The 23,177-nt window shown below is 40.0% G+C and overlaps 1 protein-coding gene across 2 annotated transcripts in view; it reads right to left on the bottom strand.

Annotated features, from left to right (window-relative positions):
- MEIS1 (Meis homeobox 1) overlaps window positions 1–23,177 on the bottom strand; it is a 206,849-nt gene that overhangs the window by 94,672 nt on the left and 89,000 nt on the right. For both annotated transcript variants that reach the window (XM_053284453.1, XM_053284454.1), the window contains exon 8: window positions 15,849–15,994. In XM_053284453.1, coding sequence (XP_053140428.1) covers window positions 15,849–15,994 — 146 coding nt within the window. The remainder of the gene's footprint in view (window positions 1–15,848; window positions 15,995–23,177) is intronic.

Here is a 23,177-nt window from a genome sequence, read left to right as displayed (position 1 = left end):
CTTTCATCAGTAAATTAACTTCATCAAAGATCAACGTTAACAACTTAAAGCGTGTCTTAAAAATCCAGAATTAGACCCTGCACATCTAGATTTCAAGTGGTTTTATCTCATTGTGTCAATATCTTCAAAATGTCACTTCCCCCGCCACCAGCCTAGTGTAGCACATTTGTACCTTTTCATGCAAAACATCCTTAAATGTGTTACTAGTCCAGAGCTTTGTAATTATTTACATACTATGTGTCATTTATCAGGAAAGCAAAACAACGTTTCAAGAACAGCAGCAGCTGTGTCAGAAGATAAAACAAAAAAGCAATAAATAATGAATAATGTAGCCAATGAATTCCACCTCATTTCACGTTTTTGCGAAGTGACTGCCCAGGCGACTGCATTTTGTCAAAAACTATTCTTAATAAGCTTCGTATGAATCATTCTGACTTGCAGTAACAGTCTATTTTAAAGTTGAAAAAAGCACTGTCTGATTAGACAAAAATAGCAGGCCTCATAGCATATTCCTCAGCCCTGAATGGATAAGGGTAACTGTTAGGTATCAGCTCTCTAGAATTCAAAACAAAACAAATGCAGGAAGACACTGTCTATGATCTTCAGTGCTCCTTAAATCCCTCAGTCCTGGCAGACGTGCTAATAAGATCTACTAGACTATTCGAAGAGCACAAGCACTCTTTAAATGAATATTGTCCTGTCTACTATCACCAGTGGGAACCTGTCAGTATTTGGCATTTTTTAAAAAGGGCTGTTTAGTTGAGAAATGCAGCTTTGCTTCGCATATACAATTTATTCTTATATTATAGTGGCAAGGCAGAAGATGCAGCAGCTCCTGCAGAATAGTAACCTGGGTTCTCTCGGCAAGGATTTGTGCATTGAAAAACTTAGAGGTCTCCTTTGACTTAGGTCAACTAAACTATTTCCCGGAGTCAGCCTTCATTACTGCCGAGACCTGTAACAGGAGAAACACACTAGTAACATGTCAAGGTTTGCTCCTTCCATTGGAAGTGAGTGAAGTTCATTTTGCGGCAGAAACAAACAGTGAAGACGGATGTGACTAACATCTGCCAATGGTCTTTTGGGCTTTGGAAGTACAGGATAAAAGAGTAAGCCAGCTGAGAAATTTATCAGTAGCATCTAAACATTAGGGGCATGATTCACTGGTGGTGTGCAGAACAACAAGGCTATTTTAGATATTGGCAGCTCCCTGCAGTGCTCCTCTCTCAATCTGCCGAATAAACGTCCCAAGTTGAGCGATTAAGAAATAAGAATTGCCTCCAGGCAACCAAACAGGAAAGTTTTACAGAATTTGATTTAGTCCACAAACAATGAAACTAGGACAGGCTAGTAAATGTGTATATGCACAACTTACTTTAATGGACTAAATTTAGAAAGCAACTTAACTACAGTGATACAAAAGGTGATTTTCTCTCTCCAACTACAATCTGCAAAATCCTTGCTATGAGATCCCACTGTAATCAAAACTACAAAGTAGTTTTCTATTTTGGCTAGGGGCATATTACAGTTATGTCAGTAATGCATCTAGCTTGTGAAACATAAGGATTACTATACTGTGTAAATCTTTGCTATGTAACTTTGAGAACCTTTTTGTTGAAAAGCAGTATTTTCTTGATAATAATAATAATAATAATAATAATAATAATAATAAATAATGCTGATCAGAAACATGCACAGAAAGTTAAAATCCCAAGTGCATTCATATAGTCTGTCTTCTCTGTAAGCTCTCCTGTAAAATCCTTTAAAACATTTTAAATGCAGCTTCGGTTGAAGAAACTATTTGCTTTGCTCAGTTTTCCAGTAGTGGCAATTTACTTTCTAAAAAAATGTTTGAATTTCTAAAAATTTCTGTCCTGACACTCTAAAAAATGTTGCTTGCAACCCAGTAAAATACTTTAATCCAGTAGTGTTACCTCTTTATACCTTTTTCTTGGCTCTAGTTTGCAGAGAGAGAAGTATGTCATAAGATATCCAATAACATTAATTGTTATAAGCCACAACTAGGTATTAGATTACAATGTTTAAAACAAAACAAAAAAACCAACTCAGGAATGTGTATAAGGTTGCATGTTCACAAGGCAATGCACTGGTAACCTCGAGGCTGAAAGACTGTGCTCTGCATGGGGCTGCCTTCAATGATTGATCATCCAGTTATTACAAAATGTAGTTGCCCAGTTGATTACAGGAGAGCCACAGAGAACAGTGGCACTAAAAGAGTTGCCCCAGCCCAACCTCAATTTCTTTTAAGGTGCAATTCTAAATGCTGGTTTAAACTTAGAAAGCCATCTGTAGCCTAGGCCCTGGTGACTTGTAGAAACATCTTCTTCCTTACCAGTCCCCCTGAACACCAAGATCCTCAAAGGAAGCTCTTCTCCAAATTCCGTCCTTACCTGGGATCGAGGGACAGGAGCACAAGGACCTCTCCTTAGCGGTGCCCTCTTTGGAATCCCTTCCCAAGGGAAGTGTTCAGAGGGCAAGGAAGGTGCTGTTTTAAGCTAACATTTATCAGAATAGTAATTAGTTTTTCTATTGCTGTGCTAGTTCTTTTTAGTTTAAATGAGAAATAGTGATTGTACTGTGACCTTTTAAAATTTCCTATTATGATGTTTTAAGTGGATTCTATTTGTTTTAAAGTTGTGGGGTTTTTATTTAGCCAAATTAGTTACAACTATTTTAGCCCGGGCATAAAGGTGTGTGTGGGGGGGAATACAATTACATTGTTTAAAATAGCAAAATGAGTATACTCTTCAAAGGGGGTGGGGGCTCATTCCCATAGCTTTTTGTAAGCTGTCTCAAATGGCTGGTGAGGTACTGAGATTTCAAACAAGCTGAAGCAAAAGCATCTGTCTACTATCCACTTTCAAGACTGTAAAGAAGGAACTAACTAGATCAAAAAGACAAGCACAAGAACTGCAGTCAAGGCAAAAATAATTGTTTTGCCACTGATGATCTCTGCTGATACCTATTTTACTTGACAAAAATAAACCATTGTTTCCAGGGTACTGGGAAGGGTAAGATGCTCTTCCCAGCCCTCCTTTCCCCTCAAACCAACTCTGGGCCATTTACTTTGATAAGCAGTTTTGTTTTTGAAACCAATGGCATCATATTGTTGCATTGCTTTTACAGGCTTAAATAAAATCAAATACTGAAGATTTTGATCCTGTCTTCCTGCATTGCGAGATTATTCAGCATTGCAAATCTGGGCCCTGACATTATGATACTTAAGAAGAACTCACCAAAATCCCAACCTGCTATTGCTTTCAATTCTGACTGTTGAAGAGTGCTTGAATTTACAGGAATTTACTAGGCCCCCTTTCTACTTTATAATCCACCATCTTCCCTTTAGCAGTTCTCTCTTTTCTCCAAAGGTGCTGAAAAAGAGGAGCCAAAGAGAAGATTTCCTTATTTTACCTCCTGAAAATCCAAGCACTGTTGACCAAGGGATATCTTGAACTATGAAAATGGTTTACATATATTACTGAAAGGCATTTACAGCATTCCCTTAATAGGTTAAGAATCATCATCATAATTTACATGGAAATTTATTTGGGACAGCTTAACGTAGCAGGTCAGATTCAGAGCCCCCGCCCTCCCAAAGCACCATGACTTTTGGAATTTGAATCCCCGCAGGTACTATATTGGGCAGCAGCGATATAGGAAGATGCTGAAAGGGATCATCTCATACTGTGTGGGAGGCGGCAATGGTAAACCCCTTTTGTATTTTACCAAAGAAAACCACAGGGCTCTGTGGGCTCCAGGAGTCGAAATCGACTTGACGGCTCACTTTAATATGCCCCTAGAGTGTCATCATCAGAAAAGGACCATTATGCCACAGATCGCACCAACAACCACCTCTGGCAAACTTGCTTTTGTTGTCTGCCAGAAGGGTAGGTAGGGCTGCTGATAGGGGAAACCATATCTTTTGGCTCCATCCCATCATCACTACTAATGTAAATTACAATGATGTTGATGTTACCTTGATTATAATGGGAAAATGGGACACATCTTTCTGTGTTATTAACACTAACAATTTTTCCCTCTACCTTTTAAAACATTATTCTGAAATAAGAGTCATTCAATTAATGTATTCTATTAAAAGATTTCAATATGTAAAGCTGCCTTGTTCAAGTCAGACCACTTGTCCAATATTGTCTGCTCAGACTGGCAGAAGATCTCCAAGGTCTCAGGCAGAAGTCCCTTTCACAAAACCTTTAAACTGGATCTACCAGAAACTGGAACTGGGGTCTCCTGCATGGAAGTCCTGTATATCACTGAGCTACACAGCCTCTTCTAAGATTAGATACTAAATATCTGAATGCAAAATCCAGCAACACCAGAATTTGTAAGGTCTTTGGACATATATCAACTTTCTACAATTGCACTGCTGAAAATAGCACCAGTTATTAGTTGCATGACATTACTGTGGCTCACAATTATGGAATAAAAAACAAGTATCTTTTGTATGTTTGCTTCAGAGTTAACAATAAGTAGTGGGTTTTTTCCTTAAAAAAAAAATCACAGTCTAAAAGAAGGTCGCAATCACGATGGACCAAGGTTACAAAAACTTTTTAAAGATTACCGTTTCTTCATTTATTTTAGATCATTCCATCCACTAATCATTAGTATGACAGACACAGCAATTACTGTCTGTGTCATTTAATTCCATGCCACTGATGGGTATTAATATTATAATTATGAGCAAGTATTTTTTTAATCTTTGAAAGTAGTCCTTTGAGATAATCGCCCAATTAAGAAGTACTACTAGCCAAACAGAGTGCTAGGTTTTCTTTATACTAATGTAATAATTCCTAGCACTTCCATACTGTTTTCATTTGCAAATTACTAGACATTGTACATAAAGTTGAGTTGAGCATCATTTTCTTTATCATTCAGACAGGCAAATTAAAGGCCATCCTACAGAGAATTATACATCACAATGTCTATTTTTTTAAAATTTCACCACAACATGAACATGCTAAATTTCCTAACGATTCTAATAAACTAGCACACATATCTATATATGAAGCACAGTTTTGGACAAAAAAATTGAATCCACTTAGTGTGCCAAGTGCAGCACTGGACCAAACAGGGGTCTGTGGCTAGCACACTGAAACCTGTAGTTTTCATTATTATTATTTTAAAGCTTCTAGTTCTCCTGCTTGAAAGTATGTCTATGGGAATCAACAGTCAATTGCAAATAAAAATTACAAACTAATTCTGTTTCTGGCCTTATGCTTTAATTAATGCTTAAATTCTATGCATTCTTATTAAGAAGCAAGCCCCATTGAACTCAGTGGCTGACACTCTGACTAACAAAGCACAGGTGCAATGGAAGAAGCCAGGATGTCAGCCAGTGGGTCTTACTTCTGAACAAACAGCCATAGGATTGGGTTGTAACTTTTGGTCACTCCAGCTGGCTGAAAGTCCCCCAGGCCTTATGAGAAAAAGAACAAAAGTACAACTGACGTGTCTTCCAACAGATTAAGTAAGTGCTGCTCTACAAATGTTTGTCCAATGATAAACAATGCCAGGTTGCAGGGACGTAACAAGGCTGGAGTGGGCCCAGAGACAAAATTTTAAAATGGGCCCCTCGCTGATACACACACACACACACTTCACAATATATAGTCATGTGACTTGCCTCTGGGGGCCCCCATGCAGCCGCCTCCCCTTGGCTAATAGTAGTTACACCCCTGCCAGGCTGGCATCACCATCTACCACATGCATCGATGTATCAAACTCCAGCTAAAGGCAGCCTTTAAAAATGGTCTGTCTTGTCAAAACGTTGGACACTGAAAAACTGGACCTTCATTCCTTCAATCCCTCGCACAGTCATCCCTCGCCAACCGCAAGGGTTCCGTTCCCGGAAAACCTTGTGGTTGGAGAATTCGTGGTTGACAAGCAATAGGGATGCACTGAAAACAGGGAGGACCACAAAATACAGTAACAATACCCCTGAAAATCAATACCTCCAAAATTCCCCCCAAAATTTCCAAAAAAATTAACCAAACCGTGGATACTCAGGTCATGGCTGGCGAGACGGTCACAATTTCCCAGTCATGGATACTCAAATCTGTGATTGGGAAACCTGCGGTGCTAAGGCCAGAAGTATGAAATGAAGGACCAATTCACACAATCAGACAAAATCAAAGACGTCTAAATGGAACTGTGTAGTAACTGGCCTTGCACCAAAGCAGCTTGTTTGCTTTAGTGTAAATCCATTTCAGAAATCAGCCAGCATAAACAGTGACAGTGCAAACCTTCCCAAAGTGGGTTGGCAGTGGTGCAATAGGTGTGTAAACAGAAGCAACAGTACTTGTGTATTCAGCATCCTGCTTATCATAGTATGGATAAAAAGCTATACAAAGCTGCTCTTGTACCATACTCTGCCTTCCCAGTCTAACCTCTACAGCAGGGGTGGGCTGTTCAACTACAACTTCCATCATCCCCAGCCACAATTTGCTGTGTGATGATGGGAGTTGTAGTTTGCCTATCTCTGCTCTACAGCATAAGTGTCAACGGCACTTAATGTTTTAATGTCTCTTTGTATTTCACTGCTCATACCAATATACTTGCCAAAATATACTTGCCAGAACTCAGGGGGTGGGGGCGGCATGCAAACCAAGTGTGTGACCAGCAGTATACTAAAGGTGCGAGGAAGTAGCTGGGGGGAAATGGGCTACAAGGAGACCATTTGCTTTCATTTTGCCTGTAAATTTAGAGTCCACAATCTAATTGATCAGTCCTAGAAATGACTAATCAGTTTTAGTCATTTGTCCAAAGCTATGTTCCACCCTCCATACACTTCTCTTCAAGCACAGCAGCTCAGTGTGCCAAGGTGTTCTCTTTAGCTATACTGTACATTCAAATAAACTATATTGGCAGAAGTGTTGTGTGTCTAGTGGTCTCACACAGGGCAAGTGATGCTATAGCAAAGCTTGGGGACTCTAGCTTTATAATGCCCAAGAGAGGGAATATCCTTTTCCTGTCAATTAGCTTTGACAAATCCATGTCTTTATGGACTGAGTGGCATCTTTTATGACCTTTGAGAAGTTCCAGTCTTTCCTACACAGACTCTGCCCAGTGGGTGTGAAGGTTACTGGATGCACATCCCAGTTGCTCTCTGACAGTAATCTAGACTGCTAGCTCAGATGCTGCTAAACACTACACATCCCTAGGCCCATGTGGCATATTGGAACCAAGCTGGGCAATGAGAGGCCCAGGTTCAAGTCCCTAACTCAGGGTCAAATTACATGCTACAAGCATGTGATTAGTCCTTTCACCTTTCTTTCTTTTTTAAAGTGTAAACAGCAGCTACAGGGGAGCCACTACAGGGAGAAGATCTGGATCAAGCCACATTGCAGCTGAAGGCCGGGTTATTCTCCATCTCTGCCATACTCCCTATCTAGATTGGACACCCCATACTCCAATTGTTGCTATTTCCACTAAGGAAAAAGCTTTTGTAGCACCATATTCAGACTAGCACCAGGCAACAGCAACACAGAGTTTAAAATCTTCCCTTTCTCTGCATGACAATTCCAGTTCAGATCAAGCCCACCCACTAAATGAAACAATTACAGCATATATTATAGGTAATGTATAGTTTGTTCTTTAGCCATTATGATTACTAGGTTTGGGGAAGTCACTGCTTTTCAGCCTCATAAGGGTGCAGGGAGGATAAATTAGTTAAGATCTGTGAAGACATTTCTACACTGAAAAGTTCTACTGAAATGATTAATGATGCTAGAAGACCACTTCTTAAATCAGTCAAGTTGTTTCAGTGTGAATGCCAAGCTGAACGAACAGAGATTCAAAATGTGTGTCACACGCTCTTCCAAGTTATCTGACAACAATTACCCTCTGGTGCTTTCCTCCCACTCCCACTTTGACTAGTTTATCACTCCTTCTCTTGAATCCTGATGCTAATTAGTGGCTGCTGCTATTAGTTATTGAGAACGTTATTCAGATCTAAAGGAAAATGAAAATCCTGCAGGTCTGAAATTTTAAATGTGGTGGGATTAGGGACAACATGCACACTCACATACACACCTATCTGCAAGCATCATCTGTGTTCTGCTGTGCATATTAATAAGGTTACCATCAAGAGCTATAAATAATGATACATTTCTTAATATTTTATCCAGCTGCTTTCCACTGTCTACCATGTACTCATGCCTACTTCAGACTATGAAAGTGTGTGTTTGTGTTAGAGTATCACTAAGGGACAGTTCATACTGCACTCCATCAAATAGGCTGGACTTGTAGTAGAGTGCAGAAGCAAGCCTTGAGTAAGTCTCACTAAGCATTTACTGTATGAACCTGTTTTTGTTTTTTGCAGCAGACAGATTGAGTCAAATCTCACTATGCAATTTGCTCTTGCATATGGATGTGTGCAGGCAACTATTGGCTTGTACTAGATGTTCTATACACAGTTAGGGGGCTCACTTGTCCAACTCTCCATCCCATGTAATTACTGTCTGCTTCAAATCATGGTCCATCCATACAGCAGCAATGTCATTGTGAAGTCTCATCTTCAGGAATAATGCACTTTACCTTGACACTGAGATTCTTCTAGAATCTCCACACCATCTAGTTTTACTGGATTTTTTAAAAAAACCCACCAAAACCTAAGCACATTCTGCAGTCCATATACCAAGCCTATATTTTAAAAGTGGACTACAAAAATGGAGAGTGTTAGACAAATGCTATACAGCCCAAGTTTACTCAGTTTTCCTCTCCACTGTGGATGGTTGGCATAATTGTGGCACAGAGTGCTGGATTCTATGTAAAGAGACATGCTTCAGTTCCTTGGTTACCTACGATATCAGTGCATGTAAGACCTTGTCATAGACCTCTTCAGTCTCGCAGCACTAATGCCAAGTTACCAGTGCTTTCCAAATGGGGGAAATGTTGATGATCCCACCTGGAACTTACTTGCTGCGACTACTACAAAAGACCAAACTGGAAGAGCAACCCAGTGCTAATCTCTAGGGTTGAGAAGGCAGTTGCAAAGGAAATAGCTAAATGGACTAAAGCCTTTTGTGAACTGTAAGCTACATGCACACAAGGAACTGCTTTTCAACAAAGAGTTCACAAAGAAGCTTACATAGCATAGAGGTTGGGGGGAAACCTAGTTCCAAGTTCCAATGGGACTCTTAAATTTTGTTTTAAACTACACAACAGGGATGCCAGCAAAAGCCACTGGAAAAGATGCTATACTGGAATGAACAAAGTCCGTTTTCTTCCTGCTAAATGTAGTAACTATTAAAAGTCATATAACAGGGCACTGACCACTGATTTATTATTTTAAAAGTTACAATGGAAGTAAGGGTTTAGATGGGCCAAAACAAGCTCAGGCTTAATCCCTCCAAGACAGAGTTGCTCTTGTTCAGTTCTTGACTTGGCCAGGTTCCGGTTTCAAGTATTTCCCTTGATGGGGTCATGCTCCCCTTGATAGAGCAGGCTCACGATTGGGGGGTCATATTGGATTCACGGCTCCTGCTGGAACAGCAAGTGGAAGCCACGGCCAGGAGATCCTCTGCCCAGCTTCGTCTGGTGCACCATCTGTGGCCTTACCTCAACCGGCAGGCCCTGACAATCGTAACTCATGCCCTCGTCACCTTTCAGTTGGACTATTGCAATGCGCTCTGTCTGGGGTTGTCTTTGAAGATGACTCGGAAGCTTCAGCTGGCTCAATATGCCGCAGCTCAACTGCTTATGGGCAGCAGAAAATATGATCATATTTCACCTTTGTGGAGGTCACTACATTGGCTGCCAATTCGCTTCCAGGTCCAATTCAAAGTGCTGGTTATCACCTATAAAACCCTTCAGGGTTTGGCGCCTGTGTACCTTCAGGACCACCTCTCCCATCCAACTTTGACCCACCCTGTGAGGTCATCTTAGATTAGTCTTCTCAGAGTTCTGGGCCCAGGGGAGGAACGTGGGGCCCAGGGTCACGGGAGAGCCTTCTCCGTTGCAGCCCCCTCCTTATGGAACACTTTGCCTCTTGAGATTTGTAATACCCCCTCCTTTCTGTCCTTTAAGCAGCTTTCTTATCTATTTTCCCAGGCTTTTAGTTTGGAGGGGGCGTTGTGTGTGTGTGTGTGTGTGTGTGTGTTCACTGTTTTAATTTCTGTTAACAGCCTCAAGTCTAAGGAAGTCAGGCGGTCAATAAATTTGCTAAATAAATAAATAAAAATATGTTTGAAATGGGGTCAGTTATCTAGAAGTTTTTAGTATAAACTGGGGGAGAAAACAGGTCAAATGGGTGGTATATAGAGTCCTATATGAGCTTGTAAGTTATATGAATACAGCAAAAATAATTCATTTAACAGGAAACCCAGAATTGCAACAGGTATTCAAGTTTATTTTTAAAATATTATAGTGACTGTTTATTTAAGGGAATGGGAATACTGAGAAGACACGATGCAGAAATGTGTTGCAATTTCACCATGAAAAATTATTATTTATTTAACATATTTCTATACTGCCCAAACTCACGTCTCTGGGAGGATAAATGATAACAGAATAGATTGACACATTACAACAATTTAAAATGTTTTAAATATATTTTAAAACAATGTTAAAACTATTAAAACATTATTTAATTAAAAGCCTGGGTGAACAGATGCATCTTTAAAGACTTCTTAAAAGTTGTCAGAGATGGGGAGGCTCTTATTTCAGCAGGGAGCGCATTCCAAAGCTTTGGGGCAGCAGTGGAGAAGGCCTGTCCCCGAGTGGCCTCCAAAGGAGCTAGTGGCAACTATAGATGGATCTCTCCTGATGATATCAATGGGCAGTGGGGTTCATAGCAAAGAAGACATTCTCTTAAATACCCAGGGTCCAAGCCGTTCAGGGCTTTATATGTTATAACCAGCACCTTGTATTTTGCCATTTCAATACAGCTCTTTCAATACCGGGGTAACATGATCTCTCCGAAATGATCCAGAGACCAACCTGGCTGCCGCATTCTAGATCAACTGTAGTTTCCAGACTACATACAAAGGCAGCCCCACGTAGAGTGCATTGCAGTAATCGAGTCTGGAGGTTACCAGCATTTGTACCACTGTCCTAAGGGAGTTTATCTCAAGAAATAGACACAGCTGACATATCAGCCGAAGCTGATAGAAGGCACTTCTAGCCACTGCCTGAATCTGAGACACCAGGGAAAGACTTGGATACAGAAGTACCCAGGACTGTGTACCTGTTCCTTCCAGGGAAGTATGACCCCATCCAGAACAGGCAGATCAAACTCATTGCCCGGGTTTTGACCCCACACAACGAGTACCTCTGTATTATCTGGATTCAGTCTCAGTTTGTTATCCCTCATCCAGCCCATCACCAACTCCAGGCAGGCGTTTAGGGAGATTATGCCCTCTCCCAATGATGCTGACATGGAGAAATAGATTTGGGTGTTGTCAGAATACTGATAGCACCCTGTTCCAAATTTCCTGATGATCTCTCCCAGCGGTTTCATGTAGATGTTAAAGAACATCGGAGACAATATGGAGCCCTGAGGGAGACCATACAAAAGTTCAGATTTTGTAGAACAGTCTCCAAGGGACACCATCTGGAATCTACCCGAGAGGTAAGAGCAGAACCACTGCAAAGCAGTGCCTCCCACTCCCAACCCCCTCAGACAATCCAGAAAGATACTATGGTCGATAGTATTGAAAGCCGCCAAAAGGTCCAAAAGGACCAACAGAGTCACACTTCCTCTGTCAATTCCCAATTGGAGATCATCCATCAGGTCAACCAAGGCAGTCTCCACCCCATAGCCTGCCCGAAAGCCAGTCTGAAATGGGTCTATATAATCAGTTTCCTCCCAGACTGTCTGGAGCTGGGAGGCCACCACACTCTCAATTGCCTTGCCCAGCAACGGAAGGTTGCAGACAGGCCTGTAGTTGCTCAACTCTGAGGGATCCAAGGCAGGCTTCTTCAGAAGTGGTCTAATAATTGCCTCCTAAAGACAAAGATGCATCCTGCCTTCCCTCAGAGAAGCATTTATGATCTCTACCAGGCTTTTTACAACAATCCCTCTGCCAGATAGTATACGCCATGTTGGGCAAGGGTCAAGAGAAACTGGTGGTAGGCCGCACCATTCCAAGGAGCTCATCCACATCCTCAGGAGTCACAAAATATTGCTGTTGATGTTATATATTTTACACCAGGCTTAATCATAGCCACTAGCCTGGTTGCCTGTCGAGAGAAAGAATTGCCTTCAGGTGATAAACAGGGAAGCCTTACAAAATTTGTCTCTTTTCCCTCCCTTTGACTAATATAAGTAAGGGTGAACAGGCAGACTGGTCAAAATATCCTTGGCCTGGTAACTTTAGTGAACTCATTTGCAAAGACGTTTGCAAAGAAGGAAGAGGGGTACAGGAGAAATTTGTTATATACAGTTTGCATACTGTCTTGCCTTGAGCAAGAGAACATTTTGGAAGAATATTGGCCGATCAGTCCATAATGACCACCTATAACTGTATGTGCATGCGCTATAAGGTAACCACAAAATGGGCAACGTCTCATTGCAAAAATAGCACGAGAAGATTTGACAGACACTATAATGTCACTGCAGCAGCTAAGGTGCACTTAAACACTATGAGTATGCATTCATTTTGCAACGATGAATAAAATGAACTGAATGGGGCAGACTGGCTTCATTTTTCATTCATTCTGAAACAAATGCCAATGGTAACAAATGAGTAACTACTCATTTACAAACTATTTATTTATTTAAAATATTTATATACCACCCCTCCAGTATAATACTGCTTGGGGCGGCCCACAGTAAAACAATAAAAGTAATATGAAATTTAAGAATAATAGAACAAAATGTAGAATACAAACAAATCCCAATTAAAAACACATCAAGCTGCAGTAAAACATATCAAAAAGCCTCTCTAAATAAGTAAGTTTGAAGATCTTTTTAAAAAACCCTAAGGGAGGGAGCATGGTGAAACTGTTCTGGGAGGGCATTCCGGACCTGAAGGGCCACACGAAGGCCCTGTCTTTTGTCCCTGCCAAACGAATCTCAGTTAATCATGAGGCCGTGAGAAGGGCTCAAGATGATGAGTGAAGAACCCTGTCAGATTCATATGGGTGAATGCAGTCTAACAGATATCTCACACCAAGCTGTGTAGGGCTTTAAAAAAGGTACTAAACCTGTTTAGTTTAGTACTAAATAGTACTATACTAAACTTGCACTGGCTGCCAGTTCATTTCCAGGTCCAATTCAAGGTGTTGGTTTTGACCTTTAAAGCCCTTAATGGTTTGGGCCCGGGATGCTTGAGGGACCGCCTGCTCCCAAGGGTTGCTGCCCGCTTGATGAGGTCATCTGAGGGGGCTTTGCTCTGGGTGCCAACAATGAGGGAGGCTCGGTTGTCATGCACGTGGGAAAGGCCCTTCTCTGTTGCTGCCCCCAGACTCTGGAATGCTCTCCTGGTGGGTATCCCCACCATGGTGGGTGAGGAGAGCTGGTCTTCTGGTAGCAAGCATGACTTGTCCCCATAGCTAAGCAGGGTCTGCCCTGGTTGCATATGGATGGGAGACTTGATGTGTGAGCACTGCAAGATATTCCCCTCAGGGGATGAAGCCGCTCTGGGAAGAGCAGAAGGTTTCAAGTTCCCTCTCTGGCTTCTCCAAGATAGGGCTGAGAGAGATTCCTGCCTGCAACCTTGGAGGAGCCACTGCCAGTCTGTGAAGACAATACTGAGCTAGATAGACCAATGGTCTGACTCAGTATATGGCAGTTTCCTATGTTCCTATGTTCCTATCCACTCCTCAGTCTCCATCACAGTTTTTAGAAAGCATGTCAAATTGTGGCTTTTTACCCAGGCTTTTATATGATTGTCTCCACTGCTGCTTCTTGTATTTTGTACTGTTTTTATGCTAGTGTTTTAATTTAATTTTTTTTAAAAAATCAGATTTGTTTTTATATTTTTAGCTCAATATTTTAAAGTGTCTTTTTTATAATATAGTTTTTAAATTTTATTGTGAGCCGCCTTGTGATTTTCTTAATGAAAGGCAGTGTATACATTTAACAATAAACAACAATAAATAAAAAACAAATGAATGAGAGACTAAGACAAATGAGTGGCAAAAACAGTTTTCTTCGTTAAAATCTTTTTTTCTGCTCCCTGTGGCAAAGGTAGCAGTGGAGCTCATTTCAGTAGCTGCCTTCTGGCTGCCAATATCACTTTTAAGCAGAATACTTGGACATTACATCATTCACCATCAGCAGCCACCCCGCAAAAATGATAGTCCCAACTGGCAACCAGCATTCATTCTCACACACACATACACACACACACACACACACACCCCTATAGCTATATCTCCCAGAATTATGCAACATCCAGTCTTTCTGGGCAGTGGGGGGTGGATAGTGGCAGTCAAAATGAGCATTGCTGTTTGTAGGCAGAGACAAAAGATATTATAAAAATAGCAGGAGGGTGAGGGAGGGAGGGAGGGAGGGAGGAAGAGAAGGAAGGGAAGGAAGGAAATGAAAATGACTATAATGAAAAGGTAATGAAAGTTTTATGAATGAAAAGATAAATGTGTTTAATAACAAAAATGAAAATAATGTAACAAACAATGTATGCTCCCATTAAAACACACAGAGATTTCTGGGATTATAAACAGAGTGGCCACTGGCCATAATCCATTGAGTCAGACAACTAGCTCCAATTGCCAGCTAGGCTTCCCAACATTTTTCTCCCACCACCACCAGAGCAATTCCCCTTGGTGCTAACATGGTAAGCTGTTCTTAATATGGCAGTGGAAGGAGGCAGTTACATGTGGTGTGAGAAAGGTACTGACCAAAAGGGAGAAAGACAAGATATCCTACTGAATGTACAAAACTCCTTGAAACACCCAAAGGAACTCTCTGGATGGCAACAAATTTAAAGTGTACATTATTTAGAAAATCTCAAGCTACCTCAAAAACAAAATTAAATTCTTCCACTAGTAGTCATATTCCAACCAAAATGAAACATGTGACCTTATGGAAGCATTATCTAATGCTTAAATATTTATTCTATATTTATTTATGCCTAATATATCTGATAAATAAATAGATAATCGACGACATAATATTTGTGATATAATGCTGGATGGTATGTTTGAGGGTCTATAACAAAACCCTAAAAAGACAACAGCTTTGGTACATGAAAGGCAGTTTCCATAACCTAACCAAAAAGTCATCAGCATATGACCATATTAAGGGAACACCACTAGTGATACTGTTGTGGTGTTTATTCATCTAGCAGAGCAGAGCTCTCTTCTCTTCTCCTCTCCCCCTCCATTCAGTAGTTCTTAATTCCTGCAATTTCAGAGTAGACAATACAATCTGAAAAGCAGATCACTACTGTCTATGGAATTTACATGTTCAAAAAGAAAAACAAATACCACCAGTGTCATTCCCTCAAAGCTACTGGCATTTTATTGTGCATAGGAGACCACAGAGAGCAAAAAAAATGCCAGGTTTTGGTTTTAAACCAGAAGCTGCTAGTGAAAGGGGGGAAAACTGTAGCCACATAAAAACAAAACAAAAGTCTGTGTTGATGTAAGGTTTGTCATAGTTGTATATGACCACACTGTTGTCAAAGAACTGAACACAACATTTAAAAAAGAACTATTAAGTTGTCGTCCTCTCTCTCTCGTAAAATATACAAAATTCAAACAATCTCAAAGAGACCCCAACTGTCTGTCCACATTAAACATTGTGCTCTCATGATGGATAGCAAGTCAACTTGTTTTCTACCATCACATCTATGACATTTTCTACTCACATGTAATTCCATGTATGTGATCTAGAGTCCACTTACTGTTAGATGCTGGAATAGCCATGCCCTCATGATATTTGTGGCTACTTTGGGAAAGATGCCACGCTTTTTATGTCGCTTTTTGTCCTTATCTGGATCATCATCATCACCTGTGCTGGGAGAAGCTACACTGTTGTCCAAGCCATCACCTGTAAATATAGCGAATAAAATTTTTGACTTTTGCTATCTTCAGATACTTTCACTGAAGGCTGATTTTGGGTGTTCTATACTTTTAAATGTATAATTAATAGTTAAAATACAAGTATTTAAAATTATTTCATAATGTATTTCATGAGTAAAAATTATTATGCAAGTTCAGTTCTGGTCTACAATGGAAAAAGAGGCACACATCAGTGTTTTTATCTCTTTATTTAGCAGTTGAAATTAAACAGGTTTTTCCTACAAGTATACAGATATAACAAGCAAATATTTTTATTCATTACAAGCTATTTCTCCACAACCACCCTATTTGATAGTAAGTCCAGATGTGCCTGGTTTTATCTGAATCCATAGTATCACCCTAGCCCAGAAGTGAGAGTGGCATTCAATCAACCACATTCCAGTGAATCCAAATGTTCTAGATGCCTCCCAAGCCATGTGGCTATTCTGCCTATGGCCCTTTCAGCAGCTCTAATGACCAAGCTCCATATTGTCAATGTGCTGTGCCAATGATAACCCCTACAATATAAATGCAACTTGCATTAATAAAACATTATGGGGATAGTATCTTATGTGCATCTAAATTCCATTTACTTCCAAACTGGACTTTATCAATTATCTTTCTGAGGTTGCTATTTAAGCAAACAGCTGTAGCCATTGTGATGATGATGTACAATATTTTCCACTCTTGGTTCCAAATACAAAGATGAATCAAATAAACAAGATGAATCTGCTTATGACTGGCCTTCTGAGAGGCATGTCCATTAAGAGCATGCCACAGTGTACCCACATTAAGTTGAATGAATATTACATTCAGCTAGGGCATTTAACACTGTGTAAAGTTAACCAGTTTCTTTACATGCCACCTTTGGATATGCTTTTATGAAAAGTGGCATATAAATACAACTATAAATAAAAATACAGGAATATAAAACAGCAAGCAGCTTCTGTTTATGGCATAATCATTGTCTATCATTTACAGTGCAACAAGAGGCATCCCTTAAACCTGGAAAACAGTTTACAAATCTTTTTTTTTTTTGTCCTTTCATTTTATTTGGTTAGAATGTCACATAGAATGTCAGTATTTTTTTTTAAATGAGGGAGTAATATTTTGATGTAATGAAACAAGTGCCATCTCTACCCCAAGGGAAAAAAAATATCTTAGTCATAGAAACACGTTATTTAGATTTTTAAAAAGGCATTTTAATCCTTCAAAATAACAACTACAAAAACTGAAAAACATTACAAAGGTTTTACAAATAATATTTCTGGTGCCTTTATTCAAACATTTGTATTTCTAAAACAGGCTCTTTAAAGAGTTTAGATGTCTTAGGCTGATAAAGCCTTTGAAAGGCTTTTATTCAGAGAAGCAATTCACCACCATATAAAATAATGATTCATAAAATAAACATGAGCAAACAACTCAACAGCATTTAAAATTTCCATGGACTAATCCACTTTCTGTAGTTTGAGAGGCAAGCAAAGGGGGGGGGAGGGGGAGAGCAGGGAGAAATATATTCGTCACTGATTAAAAGTAAAGGGCTTCTAACCTAATGACATTGTCTTTCACCACTGCTTTCTGTCTATTCTTTTAAAAAACCTGCTTCCTACCCATTGCAACCGCCCCCCACAGATTATTTTAGCAACCAATGCCTTGTGCCTAGCTGGAAGAGAATTCATTGATAATTTATGGAAATATCTACTATAATCCAACGGAGATGACTTTTTTCCAGCTTTGTGCATCAATAGATAATCAAGGCCTTCAAGCAGCCTTAGCTCCCCATTACCTCAGGCAAAAGAATTCCTGAAAGCATGCCTTCAGGGCACCTGAATTATATACTCCATTAGGAGGGGAAAGGCTTTCTGCATTCCATGTATAACACTCCCCAGAACCTTTCCTGTTTATTTCTGCTATATGAAAGCAGAAACATTAGGAACAGAATCTCCCCCACCCTTCCTAAAGTGAAGACTTATGTAGATACAATGGAGAAACCTTTCAAGCAAGAGCCAGATCACCTCCCTTCAATCCCAGGCAGTGACCTATCCCAAATAAAAGGTTTCTGTTACATCATTAGCTCAAGCCAAAAACAGCCTTGGCTTAATGCACAGTTTGTTCTTCCTACTGTTTTTAGGCAAATACAGCTACTTTACTCCCATCTGGGAGGGAAATTACACTGCTGGGCTGTAATCTAAGACAAGGTTTTCATTGGAAGCAAATGCTTTCAATCCCATGTAAATACTTGTGTGTGTTCAGAGAAGCTTAAAACAATAAACTCTGGTCCTGTCCAACAGAAGATAAGGGAAGGATAAGAGAGAAAGCAAATTAATGAAACCAAGTCCTTCAGAAGAAATTACTTTCATAGGTTTTCATACATTGTTTAACCCACTTCCATTTTTTCTTTCTTTTAAAAACTGAAACGTGATTCTTCGTAAAGGAAAAAATCTCAGTTAAAAGTCTAAATAGCATTTCCATTCACAATGTAATTTGATACAGTCACCTCTGTAAGGTCTCTTGAGAATGCTTTTCCTCTCCTGCTCCCCACCCCTACTTTTTTTTATTATTATTACTAAACAAAACTTGGAAGAACCACTGACCAGCCACATGGTAGCAGCTATGAACCACGTTTGTGAAATGTCAGCAGTGACTTCATTCTTGAAGTTGACTTCTCCTGCCGCCAATGAAGGCAAGCTGAAAAGGTGGAAATAATCATAAAAATGATGCTAGTCCATAAACAAGCTTACAGCCTCATTAGTATAGCAGTAGGCTCCACTGGGTGATTTATGCTCGTTTTGCTGATGCCATGAGGAAATGCCATAGGGCAACTTTAGCCAACTGCTAATGGCTTCTGACAGCTTCTTAGCAACTAGTGCAAGCAACGCTGTGGCGTTTGCTAGTGACAGAAACTGAAAATGTCATATTATCTGTCCATGTGTCATGAAGTCCGTGTGGCAATTAACTAGTAGGCCAGTGACTGAGGGGCCAGAGGCTCTTAAAAATGGCCCTTGGCTATTCAAGGGCACTGCTTGAATTTGCATTGCACATATGCAACATTCTAATGCTGAAATCTGACTCTCACTACCATCTCTGTCCTGGTCACTGATGAGTTTGGGCTAATACAATGTATCTTGGGGGGGGGTCCTGGGAAGAACTCCCTATTACTTTCCTCTTTAGACACAGCATGGCATTATCAGAGTAATTTGAAAATAAACCTGCCTTGATGGGATTGCTTGTAAAATACCTGAATCTCTGTTTTTGAACACTGAATGGGGGGGAAGTGTGAGCTGTTTTTCTGCTCTTTCACAAATTAGTCTAAAAGGATTTGAGATCACTGAAGCAGACTCATTGCCTGTCAAATTGCTAGAAGCATAGGAACTCTGCACAGCAACTAGACACTATTTTAAAGGGGGGGGGGAACCACACACACACCACAAACCTTATAACAAGCAAAATGAGAGTCTTGGCTCCATATTTCAGTTTCCAAGCTATCAAAATCATGCACTATATGTCAAGCTGTCAAACCTTTCAGCATGGCCATTTGCCCTTTCAAATAATATTTAAGAATTATTTTTACAATGTTTTATAGGCCGTGGTCTAGTGAAAGAGGCCAACCAACAAAGGTATTTTGTATTACAATTCGCCCACGGACGATTTCTTGTGAGTCCTGGGCCTATCCCCATGGAGCGCAGCAGGTGACCTGTGGCAACTCCCAGACTGTCAGAGAGCTCAGATTTCAAACACACTCACCTCAAACATCCCAGAGTTGCCTATTTAAGCACACCCCAGCATTTAGGCTGTGCTATCTTGTTCCTTTCAAGAAAGGATAAAGCAGCATTTATCGTATTCAGGTCATTCAATAAGTCAGACTGGCCATGTCAGCAGGGGTTCCGCTCATTCAGGTCAAATCTCCACCCCTTCTCTTCCTACAACTTCCCCTCTACCTCCCCTTGGTCACTCCTTTTCTAACCCTTCCCCCCCTCCCCTCTAAAATATACACACAGAAACATTAAAAGACAGAACCGTGCGTGACAATTTCACTCCTCAACAGGAGATTGTCTAGCCATATAATTTGTTAGCAAAATACTGAAGGACTTTTAGAGATAACGTTTTACACATGTGCTGCAACTATAGACAGAAAGGCCTTTTTCAAAAGTCATGCTTAAAACACAGTATTCACACTGCCCATGTTTGAAACTGAAAAGAAACCCTCCATTGGTTAGGGCGCTCCATTTAAAAGTGACATCTTCTGAACTAAGAGACTTTACAGCATAACTTATTCAAAAAGTGACATCAGTGAGAACTAGACATATTGAAAGTAAATTCAGGAACAGAATTTCATTCAAGTCTTGGTTTCAGATATAACATAAAACATCCACAGTAGAAAATAGTGGCTGACATGTTCTGCAGTGTTAGTAGGGCAGAAGAGGAATTGCATTTGCACAAGAAACTGCCATGAAGCACAGCCCAAAGCATAGCTGAGCAGCCAAAAGTTTGCTTTTTCCAAGTTCATAATGCTAAAGTAATGGCACACTTTCCTCATATCTTTATGACATACGGTGACATCAGAAAGTTTGAACCTCCAAATATCTCCACTACTCTGTAGTTACTTCTTACAATAACACAGCCACATCAAGGACAGCTCTCACAGACATCTCTGGTTTCACCTCAGATAGTATCCATGCAAGCAGCCCTATCATGAAGAACCTCACAATGAGCACTGCAAGGAAAAATTAGTCAAGTAAAAGAAACTGAAGGGAAAATTTCATAGTATAATGCATTGACAACCCATAAATATGCTTGTGCTAAAATACTGCTTAAGTTGTTCAGTTAATGGATGGCTAAAATGTCTCACCATGACACTTTTCATCTTCTGGCTTTTAAAATAAGAAATAGAAGATCTCTAAATGACAAACCAATCAAGTGCAAAGCTTGAATTTTACAAATGAGCCTATACTTATTTATATGGTCCATTATTTATGTGGTTCATCCACCACCAATCCCCTAGAACAGATCAAAAAATAATATTTATGTGGTCCATTCTGTGAGAATGGTATAATATTATTTATCAAAAAATAATATTTATGTGGTCCATTCTGTGAGACTGGTGGTGGATAAAGTAAAAAATTGCAACACTGACTGTAGAGCTAGCAATATTCTAACAGAACAGGAATGTTCTTAAGGTAGATACATTCTCTAACAATTGTGCATTTCTTCAGACAGGACAGCAAAAATTAAGGGCTTACCATGATAACGTTTCCCAAAAATATTTAGGAATAACATTTCCTTAAACACACACACGCCAGCACACACTTTCACTCTCTGGTAGTATTTTCAAGCCACAAACATCCTCTCATTAAACTAGCTGCCACCATATTGAACCAATTCTTTCCCATTAAACTATATGTACAGAAGTCCACACTATTCATTTTTCAAAAGGCTGCAGTCCAACTAGACTTGCTCACACACTGACCATTTAGAACATTTTAAAGGTGCTGCTTGAGTGGATTAAGTGAAATAAATTAGATTAAAGTTGTTGGAGAAAACTCAGTCTCACCACAGGCCTGAAAATGACAAAGCATTTGGAATTTACAGAGCCAAGGGACACAAGGCCCAGAAGGCCACATTCCAAGCTCCAGCTTGGAATGATCAATTTTTAGATAACAATCCATATCCACCATTCTAATTGTTTTGCTGCAGAATATTTGGAGAAACGGTCAACAGCATTAGAAAATATCTACCCAAGCACTGAAAGTGCACCCTGGACTGGAATGCTCCATTGTTCCGGAAGTCCTTTAAGGTCCCTTCCTTTTAAACTCATTCACCCTTCCCCCTCTATTCCCAGTTTCTCACTCTAAAGGTCATTTCAGTCCCTTAGAAGACAACACTTTGATAGCACATTCTTTTGTGCAAGAATCTGATACAATAAAAGTATCTGCTCCGGCCAGAGACTATTGGATTTTAGATTAGAGCTGAGTTCCAGAGAAACAATAAAACCCACACAGAGCTTCTGTTTATGGTCCTTGAAGGTAATACATTATTTTATTTGGTTGTATTAATCCCCTTAGCATCAAATCAACAGCAAAGTTTGAAGAGTGTATGGGCACATGCTCCTTTTGGTACTTACTCTCTCCTTTAAAATAAAAATTTCATATATATTTTAAGCAGAACATCTTTTAACTCAATGTTCTGAATACACTTTTAAAAGGCAGAGAGACCACTTAAGTGCCTACAGGTCAATGCAAGTTAGGCATTTAATTAACATTTGTGCCTTTGAATTATATGCCCCAAGCCCACCTCCAGATGTCTTTTACTTTTGCATACTATAAAAGCCCAAGACTCTTTCTGGCAAGTTGCTTTTTAACATTTTCTGGATGGCTTCATTCATAGTAGACTAATTATCAAAGCAAGCTCAAGAAATGAATTGCTTGCATGTCTATTTAAAGAAAGTTTCAGGACTGTCATATCAAAATGGTTGAAACATATTTGTTGTCCAGACCAAGATTTAGAAAGCGGACAACAGGTTTCACTTTGTGTTAACTTTGTTCTCTCTTCATTATTCATCAATTCTGTAAATTAAGTGTTGGTTAAGCCGGATCACATGCTGAAGAGATAGTTCAGAAAATCAACATGATATGTCAAGGAGCAGTTTGGGTAAGCTTTGTGTAGCTTGCCAATTTGAAAGCAGATATTTTTAAGGCACACAAATTGCATTTGCAAAGTTAGGTTAGAACTAAAGTGAACTGACTGCCAAAGAGGGAGCATTCTGGAATGCTGGTTTTGATCCAAAGATCCCACTGCACAAGCTGAGGTATGTGAAGTATCCAGTTCCCACATCCATCCCATTTGAGGCCGCCCTGCTTCCTCCATCCCTGAAAACTGGCTCCAGAGGGTTGGGGGACTCTCCAGTGTGGCTTTTCAGAGGGGGGAAATTGACCACACACAAAAATCATCTTTGCCTCACACAGCAGGATCTTTGAACATGAGCCACTGATTAGAAACAAAAATAATTCCATCTAATTCACATTCACACATTCTATGAACTGACTACACAGAAAACCTTTGTGTTTGAGGTGTTCTGAAATGTGTTCTCTGTGTGTTTGATCTGTGAATCTTCATTCATACATGCAAGCAAGTCACCATTTCATGTCCCAATCTTTCATTGTGACAAACGTGTG

This window comes from Hemicordylus capensis, chromosome 1 (genome assembly GCF_027244095.1).
Source record: "Hemicordylus capensis ecotype Gifberg chromosome 1, rHemCap1.1.pri, whole genome shotgun sequence".
NCBI classification, from domain to species: Eukaryota; Metazoa; Chordata; class Lepidosauria; order Squamata; family Cordylidae; genus Hemicordylus; species Hemicordylus capensis.
The sequence above is the reverse complement of the archived record's forward strand: the minus strand, read 5'-3'. Positions and strand labels throughout refer to the sequence as shown.